At 36.8% G+C, this 10,727-nt stretch overlaps 1 protein-coding gene across 6 annotated transcripts in view; it reads right to left on the bottom strand.

Annotated features, from left to right (window-relative positions):
- The window catches only part of XRN1 (5'-3' exoribonuclease 1), a 44,092-nt gene that overhangs the window by 2,631 nt on the left and 30,734 nt on the right, over nt 1-10,727 (bottom strand). For 3 of the 6 annotated variants that reach the window (XM_048062905.2, XM_048062903.2, XM_048062904.2), the window contains 5 exons: nt 10,398-10,579; nt 10,063-10,176; nt 9,857-9,980; nt 8,461-8,621; nt 4,459-8,262 (listed from right to left, as the gene is read on the bottom strand). In XM_048062905.2, coding sequence (XP_047918862.2) covers nt 7,972-8,262; nt 8,461-8,621; nt 9,857-9,980; nt 10,063-10,176; nt 10,398-10,579 — 872 coding nt within the window. In that variant the 3' untranslated portion in view covers nt 4,459-7,971. Of the gene's footprint in view, nt 1-389; nt 3,788-4,458; nt 8,263-8,460; nt 8,622-9,856; nt 9,981-10,062; nt 10,177-10,397; nt 10,580-10,727 lie in introns of those variants that run through there. The other 3 variants (XR_010833483.1, XR_007162964.2, XR_010833482.1) reach the window with 3 other exon arrangements.

Genomic DNA, 10,727 nt, shown 5'->3' with positions numbered 1-10,727 from the left:
GCAATGTGATAAAAGAAATGCAACTAAGGAGGTAACAAATTTTTTTCAGACATACACAGCTTGTCCATACATGACTGATCTGGCACCAGCTTGTTATTTTGACATAAATAATATTATTTCCAAACAGGCATTACTTGTCTACCCTAAACCTGTCACCCTCAGAAAAATCTGATTGCCTACATGAGTAAAAGCCCCAATTTTATTTTAGCACAGACTAGAAACATTCATTTGAGTGAGGATGTACTGACACCCTTGAAAGCTGTTCTGCATTGCACAGCAACATGGATAGTACCTACTACCATATCAGTATTCCTATTTAAATTAGAGCATGCATGTGCCATCTTTACTGTTTCAAAAGGCAGAGAATTTACACAACTGGAATCACATACCAATTACTGCAGCGGCAATTTCCCATATTTCTGCATCTTCTGTGATGAAATCTTCCGTTTCTTCAGTCTCTGGAAAGTGTGCTTGGTCCTATCTTTTACTGGAATATCAAATCAAATGAAGGACTAGAGGCACTCTAGGGACTCATCCAATGCTGTAGCAAAGGAAAGTACTTGTTATTCCAAAGAGCAGAACATCAGGGACAACAAAATTATCTCTGGCAGTAACGACAAAACCTGCACCTTGAGCAATTTTTATGGAGTATTTGTAAGAAATGTCACCATGCTCAGCAACACATACACTTTTAGAGGAAAGCAAGCAAGAGGTTTTTTCCCCAGTTATCCAAATTAAAATAGGCCTCGAGAGGTGGCAGTGCTACACATCCAGTAGACCTACTTACTAGAAAGAGAACATTATCTTCACATTTTCTAAGACCAGATTATTAATTAAACTGTGCAAATTATTAAATAAAATGCATTTGGAATAGCGTGTATATATATCTATCTATCTAAAGGTATTTTCAGATGCATTTCTGTTGTCACCATTACATAGGAGCCTCTTCCCTAGGCTTCGAGTATGAATCAAATTTTGTCATTGGCAATGCTAACAGGATTTCAGCTAATGGAATCTAGAAAAGCAAGATGCAAAGCCTGTATGTAATTCATGCTTTTTTTCCCCCCTTTAGGTTCCCTTAATTAGCTGTATTTTGTCAAGATGCACATTCCCTTCCTTGTGCTTCAAACTATTTTTCATTTTACCCATTTTCTTAGCTCTAGAATTTTAAGAAGTTTTAACATCATGTAAATATTTACCTCAGTGTCTTTGGTCAGTTTGCTTTTAAGAAAGAAACAGCCCACTAATTTTTATTTGTCCACTGGTTATACAGCCCACATAGCTGATGCTTTAAGCCTTGCCTGGAAAATTAACAGATGACCTAAAATGAAAGGCGATGAACTTTCGGCAAATTTTGCTGCAGTAATTTACCATATGATAGTTCTTGGCAGTTCCTCCTGTCCTCCTGACACAATTTACCACTCTCTTGAAGTCAACATACAATCACAATACATCGGTTAATCTAGCATTTTAGCTTTGCAATTGATTTGAGTTTTGGGCAGTGATGGGATAGAATCATAGAATATCCCGAGTCGGAAGGGACCCATAAGGATCATCTAGTCCAACTCTTGTCACCGCACAGGTCTGCCCATAAGTTTAGACCGTGTGACTAAGTGCACAGTCCAATCGCTTCTTAAATTCGGACAGGCTTGGTGCAGTGACTGCTTCACTGGGGAGCCTGTTCCAGTGTGCGACCACCCTCTCTGTGAAGAACCTCTTCCTGATGTCCAGCCTCAACTTCCCCTGTCTCGGCTTAACACCATTCCCACGGGTCCTGTCACTGGTGTTTACAGTGAATAGGTCACCTGCCTTTCCACTCCCCTTTGCGAGGAAGTTGTAGACTGCGATGAGGTCCCCCCTCAGCCTCCTCTTCTCCAGGCTGAACAGGCCCAGTGACCTCAGCCGCTCCTCATGTGTCTTCCCCTCTAGGCCCTTCACCATCTTCGTCGCCCTCCTCTGTACACTCTCCAACAGTTTTACATCCTTTTTGTACTGTGGTGCCCAGAACTGCACACAGTACTCAAGGTGAGGCCGCACCAGCGCAGAGTAGAGCAGGATGTCTCTTAAGCAATTCCACTCTTGCTAAATAATCCTGCCCTCCCACTGCAAACTGTTGTACCAATACAGCTGTTCTTGTGGCTCCATGGCGAACTCATCAGGCTGAAAAATAACATGGGAAAAGTTTCAATCAGATGAACTTCTTGATACATTTCATAATATGGTAATATAGAGTCTGGCACAATCAAGTGGGAACAAGTACCGAGCGACTGGTTAAGCCAGCCCTTTCACTAGAGAACTGCACATCAAAACCATGCCCACATACATTAGGTTTTGCATTCAAGTGCCTGAGTCACAGCAGTCCCTCCGTTCCACTGGCTCTGTGACAGAAGTAACCCTTGACAGAGAATGAGGTGGACCTTCGGACAAAATTTTAAGCCACCCACCTCTTAAATAATTTATTTACCAAAACAAGTGAAAAAATGGTATACTTGTTCTGTTACTGACTCATTATTTGCCTGTGCTTTAAAATCTGCTTAAGCAATGCCTACATTTAGGCATGTGCAATGGGTATATACGAGACAGTGTCTATCATCATCTGGGTGTCTCTTAAAACTGTGGTGTAGGCTGAAAATGACAGAACTGTGAACAGCCTTGAAAAAATAAGAAATTATATGCATGTATGTGTGCACACCATTTCTACATATCTATGAATAATCGTCATTTGGACCTAGAAAGTCCAGGGCTGAACAGCTCTTTAAAAGAGCGTTGATTTCAGAGTTTGGAAATTCAAATGAAAGACTAAAAATAAAGAGGAAAATGACCATCAGTGAGGCTTACATTAGAACAACAGAAAGGGTGGGCTGGAGGACAGAGGGACGAAAAAGTACTTAAGAACTGTTGCCTCAGTAAGACCTAGCCACTTAAAAAATGGAATAAAAAGAAAGAAAGCAAAGGGAAGCAAAAGGAAAAAAAAATCTAAAACCATCACAGTATGGTTTCAGTAAACTCAGAGGTTCCAGCAGTCTTCTATTTACTCTGAGTTAAGTTGCAATGACTGTTAGTGTTCCAGCTGTTTCAAAGTAGTATGTACTGGAAGAAACATCAGGAGCCAGCATTAAGCGTCACAGTCCTACCCCAAACTAGCGCTAAATCTAAAGCATGCGTAAATTGCTTCAGAACAGATCACTCACTTGCACTGGAATCACAGTTCTTGCTTCGACCTTTACCCCCAAAATGCTAAAGGCTTCTGACTTGGAATTTTATTGCTATTGTTAGCGGCACAGAAATCACATGTCAATTTTTGATTGCCAGCCTTTGTCTTTCTTCCCGTTAGGCAAAATAGAGGTCTAAGGGTGATTATCAACTTTCATAAAGCAATGTTAATGCAGTAAGGCTTACTGACCAAGTTTTACCAGAAAAAAAATAAGAAGTTTTAATGAAAAATGCTTTCTCTGTTCTTTAAAAGAACAGGTTTATTGTTTGCACTTGGCTTGCAGACTACCTCTGTTATCTTGGAGTCATATTATCTCTCAGAGCAGAAACAAAACAGGAAGTTTTTTTTGTAATTACAGACAAGTAAACACCCCCACAAGAACTTGCAGCAATAAGGAACTGTTGGAACTATGGATTCTTTTGTTAATAAACAACAGCTACTTACCTCATGACATCTGATTCCTCCAAATACTTATCAGAGTCTCAATATTCATGGGTCCTCACACCTGAATTTGGATTCTTTTGGCCAAGAATATGTATTCAGACTGCGCTTATGCCCTTGAGGTCAGTGTCCCTTTTCCAGAGACAGAAAGAGAAGAACATAACTGTCTCTCACTAGTAAGGAAGGCTGATTATGGAATACATATGGAGATCACATCTCAAAAGAACAGAAAAAAGAAAGAGAGAGAGATCCCTTACTGTACATAACCATTCCTATATTGAGTTTCTTCACTCTTAGGGATCATCTATACAGTAGATCAGATGAACTAAACTAAACTGAACAAAAGTCACTTAATTTTTGAATGGGAGTGTCTATGCGAGATTTATTATGCACAAATTAGTATATTGTGAAGTTATCCCTTTACTTCTTTTCATTTTCTTTAGTGATATAATATGACCCGAATGTATATACCAAGCCCTGACTGTTCTATACAGAATACAGGTACACAAAGTTACACAGTTCATCACGTTATGAGTATACTCCAATCTTTATACTGTATTCGTTTTAATCATGTTAATTCACATAATAATCTGTGAGAAGGAGAATAACACCTGTTGCTGTAGTAGGCAAAAGACAGATCCTAACCAAATTCATAAGTCACAACCGAAGGTACTGAAAATTAACTGGCACGACTACAGTGTTCACTGTGCTTTAAAAGGGAACAAGTTTGAACATAACCTTAGAGACAAAGAAATCCAGCACATTATATATATATATATATACACACACATATACACACAGTACAAAGGCAAAGGGATTTATTTTATTTACCCTTTCTAAAATAAGATTAAAATCTAATAACATTAATTCGGCAGTTGTTTTAAAAACCTGCTATTATTATGGAGAAATCTAATTACAAAATAGAATTTGCCATGTCTTTCTTGAAGAAATTTAAACACATTACACTGTCTTAGTACAGTTTGCCATTATGTTTCAGTCAAAAGCCTTGTTACAAATGAGGTACCTATCCTTACTCTATTTTAGCAGAGATATCAGCATAATATTTTGCTCCAGATACACAAAAGGGTTTCACATGAGGTTATCAAACACTTCCAGGCACCCATTATTCCTCCTATTTTTCAGCTGTCTTCACACCTTGATAAGAACCACTAAGACTGAACTTGCTAGAAAGTACTCTTACTGCCTTTACTTAGCTTTATTTTATTTTATATCTAACAGGTGACAGGTGCTAAACAATTTTCAGAAGATCACCATCTAGTTAAATGCTTTTGATTGCAAACTGACCAACAGCCTTTTTAACAAATTACGTATCTTTAACTGAATAGTAGTTGAAAGCCATCAAGAAATAGCTCACAGGAGGTGGGCAGTTTCTGCTTCTGAGAATCACAAAACTTGGGCTACATGAATTTGTATCTTAAAATTTTGGTTTGGAGCATACAGAAGTTCCCATATAGTATTTGAAAATAAAACAGTGGAAATAAGTAATGCTTTTTTTTTTTTTCAATATTTAATCCAAGCAGACACAGACACAATTTATAAAATTATTCTATTGCATTAAAGTTTTATATAGCATTTAACTCTTATGAATGTTTTTCCTTCAGTGTATCATATATTCATATTTTAAAATATCTTTGCACAGTCCTTTCTGCAGCTACATGCTAAAAATCTGCAAATGCACACTAACACTAAACAGCACAAAAAATACATTCTGTATCCATTCATATGCAAATTTAAAACATTTCACTTGGCAGATAAACAATGAGAAGTTATTTTAAAAAAATCAGAAACTACAAAAATGTGCACATAAAAGTCTTCCCTTTTGGATTTTTAGTAAAATACTGCTCTGTATAAGATCTAATGAAAAATTCCAGTGCTTACAAAATACTTTATATCTATGAGAAAAACAAATGCTTAAATTTATACCTGTATGAATTAAACATAATCACCTCATTAAAATATAAAACTGAAATCATAGGGGACATGGCATAGGTCAATGCAGATGTCATATGTACCAGGACATGTAGAACTGTAATTAACTGGGCACCAGACAGTCAGTATCACAGAATATATATACTAAAACCCAGGGACTAATACAATATGCAGCAGCTACGGAATTAAGTGTTTAACCAGCTACATATATTAAATATAGCAATTCTACCAGAAGAGAAGGAGGAGGTGTTAGTCTGAAAACAGGAAGTGATTAATAAAAATTGCTGTTTTTACTGGTATTAGTGGTATAGTGTCCTTCATAACTTTTTTTTTTCCAAAATCTGCATAAATTGGCTATCCAGATATAACCAAATTCTGTATTTTAATCTAAGTTCAGAAGTAAAACCACAACACTTTAGCGATCATAATGACCTTAAGTTTATGACGACACCCGTGGTGAAGTTTAAAGGAGACTACAATCTGGAAGATCAGGTGATGCATGAGAACCTAATGCACTCTAATCTCCATCACAGTAATTTCCGAACAGATCTTGTCTCTGATGAGCAGGCAATCCATATAGGATATAGGGGACTAACAACTGTCTCTCATAACAAAATTTCATATAAACACTTCTGAAATATCAGCATGTCAACATCCTGTCAGTATCACATTGTTAATGACAATAAATCACCAAAATGTAGAACTTGTCATTCGTGGAATATATGGCTTTAAAACTTCTTCAAACTACGTGGATATAAAGAAAACAACAAAATCAATGTATTTTTAACACTATATATAGACTATTCTACAAGGTTTGTAATACTAAGTAAAATGAAGTAAAATTTCTTGGCCCTGTTTTTACCTCTATGATCCTTTTTATAGGGTTTACTGCTCATTTTGATATATTAATATTTAAAAATCCCATACAATAATAATAATGTGAAAGTTGAACTGAAAGAAAGTCTACAGACTTGCAGAACCAATATGAAACCTGTCTGGAAACAATAAAAATGAATCACTAGAATGTTATTTATTTCTAAACTGCTGGTTTTAAAGGAAAAATATTTTTCCTCAAACAGATTAGAATTAAGCCAAATGAAATCTAATAAATGTCAGTAAACAGCACCAACTGAGGCTTCAAATTCTTAAACTGAAGAATTCTCGTTAATGTAAGAACAGTACACGTGGGTAAAAATAGTACAGGTACCTCTGAGCCTTCTCTTTTTCTACATGAACTACACATAATGTAATTAGTTCTTATGACATAGCTCCCTCCAAGAACACAAGTCAACTTTTTGTTATGGAACTAACTGTAATAAGTTTCTAATAACATAATGACAATTTTTCTACATAGAACTTCTATTGCAAAACCAAAAATAAATACTAAAAGTCGCCTAGCCACAAAAAAAATAACACACCATACAGAAGGTTTCAGGGTACACTGGAGGGAAGAATGGACTATGAGTAAGCATAATTTTGACAGCCATACTACACAAATGGACATCTTTGAACTCCACTCATCTTATTAGATTTCAGGATATCACTGGCATTTTAGGGGGCTATGTAGATATCCATGTTAATTTATCAACAGAAAACAAAGAAATTGTCAATGCTGCTAGCTTAAAAAAAATAGAAAAGAAGTACTTTACCAGTGAGGTCTCTACTTTTTAACTATGTTTTTATTCAATACATCCTATAAATATATCTCCTGGAACGGATTCTGCATCAGCAACCACATCTTGACACTGTAGTAGAGATATAACAATACCTGAATTTTTAAAGTTGTAAAATTGTTGCCCCCTGGCATAAAACCTAGCAGTTCATAATTACAGCGAATTTGGCAGTTCTGCTGTAGCTAAGTTTTAATCACACTGATTCAACTCAATAGGACCTGGAGATCCAATATGAAAACTGCACTTAAATAGTTTTTCCTTTTTATCTTATTACACTATTTAAAAATAAGCTAGAATACAAAGTGTCATGCTAAGCAATGTTTGATGCCCAACTTATTACTGCTCCATATCCCACTCAAAAAGCACAGTGATTCTGAATTAAGGTTGCCACTGTTATTGCTGCTTACCCAGTATAGTCTGTAAGCCACTGTTCAGAAACCTAGGCACAATGGATGGCATGGTAACCTTAACTCAGCATTTCCTGCCTCTTCCTGATTTAAGTCAAAATAATTAAGTTTTAATATCACTTTCTGTTTTTGTAACAACCTGAAATTCATAGCAAATAAAATGTATTTTGTTCTATACTAAACGTAAAGTGGCTGGTCTTTTTAATAGAGCTTTCTGATTTTTTTAAATGATATAACATAACAGTGGGGGGAAGAGTTAAAAATAAAATACACCTAGCTACCATATTTATTCTGAAGATTTTGGTGCGCCAAAATTCACAGCCAGCTTTCTTGGCTTTCGCTTGCTGGAAGTGTTTGGTGTTGATTTGTTATGAGGAACACTTGGAGTAGCCATATTGTCTTGAAATGAAACAGTGGATTGAGCAGCTTGAGGAGATTTTAAAGGAGTTGAAGAGCTATCTTGCTGAATGTGGTCAGAAGACACTGGCTGTTCATTCTTTAGTGGTGCAGCTTGAGGGGAACTCTGAAACTCCTTGAGCTCAAAGTTTTTCTTGCTAGCAGCCCTTTTTTTAGTTACCTTTAAATTAAATAAATATTATTTAACAGAATGCATTCTTAAAAAAATTGCAAATATTCCACTACTAGAAAACATGCACACAAATTTTAAAAACAATTTCCTAACACTAAACAGTGCTTCACAAAGGAAGTGTCATTGTATTCACCACGTAGGTACATTTTTACATGTAGAATATTAAGACAAACCTGCCAAACTTACCTGCAGAGGTATGAACTGGTTGTGAGAACCAACTGGTATAGTTCCTGCAAGAGACATGTTTCCTGGATAGGAACCAGGATAATAATGTTTGCTATGAATAGGCACTGGAGCTCCCCAGGACACTGGACCGAACATGTGGGATGACGGGGGCATCATATTAGCTGTGAAAATTAACAACTTTTAGCAATCTTTTCTCATGAAGAGCATACCAACTCACCAAAACCCAAAGTCCCCTAATGACATTTGTCTACACATTATCTTTCCAATAAGGCCTTATTTTCTTCCTATTTGTTTGAAAACAGGTAAGTATTTATTATTAAAACACACAGACAAAAATAAACTAGCCACCAAACAGTTCCGCTTTTACAGAACTTAACCTAGATGACAGCACTCTAAAGAGCACTAAGTCACCGTGTCATTGTATCTGCATTTCAGAGCACACATAAGTTCGTTTGGATCTTCGCATCCTTATCCAAGTGAACTGTACTTGTCAGGGGAAGTTCAGATTGGTTATTAGGAAAAAGCTCTTCATCGAGGGGGGTGCTGGGCACTGGAACAGGCTCCCCAAGGAAGTGATGATGGCACCAAACCTGCTGGAGTTCAAGAAGCATTTGGACAATGCTGTTAAACATATATGGTTTGACTTCCAGGTACTCCTGTGCAGAGCCTGGAGTTGCACTCACTTAAACTTGTGCGCCCCTTTCAACTTGGGATGTTCTATCATTCTGTCCTTTGGGAAAAAGTCAACAACAGAGAAACACTCCAGGGTGGAAAGACGTAGCAGCTGGTGTGTGGGTTACTAGGATACTACAGTTGTGTTGACTAATTACCAGCAGTGAACATGAGCCTGACTAGAAGGCAAAATACATGAGAACCAAAAATGCCACCAGGATTTTTAATAATTTTTCATTATTTATCAGGGTAACATTTTGCAGTGTACAATGCACCACCTCACTGAAAGCTGATTCTGAACAAATAAAATCACTAATGCCTGGATAACCATATACTTGGAAAGCAATAAATCCACGTGAAATAAAATAAAAGAAAAATCAAGGCAGAGATTTCTTCTCAATCCTGGACTGCTGCTATCAGCATTGAACTGATTACTGCTATTTTGAAGGAAAAAAAGACAACTAACACTGAATGGACAAATACATTACTGAGGAAAAGAAAGAAGAAAGTAATTGGGAGATATGTGATTCTCTGTATTGAATTAATTTACATATTGACAAGAAGAGGTTCATGCACTGTTTTCAAAGCCGTTCAGATGCACAACTACATACAGGAAGACCAAAAAATAGCGCTTTCTGAAAGGGACCCATTTCCATATAAAGAACTATTACAGCTACAGGCAACCATGACAAGTATTTGAATTGTGCACTCATCAAATGCTTACCAGGGGGTTGTGTAAAGACTGGAGGAATAGGTCCAGGTGGTACAGGAACTCCCAGTGGTTGATAATTTGGAAACACAGGTGGAGGGGGAGGTGGAGGCAAAGCGAAGTTCACTCCTATAGAGCTCTTTAAAGAAGCAAATGATGGATTACAGACAGACCCAGAGCAAGAGAGACAAACATTTTAGAAGATCGCTTGCTGTCCTCACCAAACGCTGTAAAGCAAAAAGAGCAGCTTTCTCCTTTGCTTCAGCTTCAGAATGACACTGCGGTCCATGAACCAACAATCCATTGGATAATTTTATGTGACAAACTGTCATAGTCTAGAAAAATAAGAAAAGATTTTTGAGGGAATTTGTACTACAAACAAATTGCAAGACAGAAATAAGGTTTTTATTGTGTTTTTGATTTGAAAAAAAGGGGGGGGGAACTAAAGCATATAAAGTTTATTTTTAGAGGGATTTCCATACTGAGTTCAGATGTTTAATAAAGAACAATGGAAATAAAGTTGAGAACTTTAACTTTTGCAGAAAACAAGCCTCACCTGTGGTGTTTTTACAAAAGAGAAATCTGGTTGCGACATTCCAACAAGAGAACAAATACGAGAAAGCTCAGAAACCGGAGTAGACATTGCAGGCTGTGGACCAACAAAAGGGTGACCTCCAGTTTCCAGTGCTGGTGTATTCTGAGCACCTCCAGTACTGTGAGGTTTGTTCATATAAGCAGCTGACCAGATTGAAAAAAAAAAAGAACAAAAAGTTGTATCACAAATATTTCCTGTAGTCAAAGGATAGCAACTTTGTTAGTAAGTGAAGATATAACATTTTTTTCTCGTATTTTTGTATCTGATCAAAAAACATAGACTAGGTGTAAA

This window comes from Anser cygnoides, chromosome 9 (assembly GCF_040182565.1).
Source record: "Anser cygnoides isolate HZ-2024a breed goose chromosome 9, Taihu_goose_T2T_genome, whole genome shotgun sequence".
In the NCBI taxonomy this organism is placed as follows: domain Eukaryota; kingdom Metazoa; phylum Chordata; class Aves; order Anseriformes; family Anatidae; genus Anser; species Anser cygnoides.
This window is presented reverse-complemented; position numbering and strand designations above follow the sequence as displayed.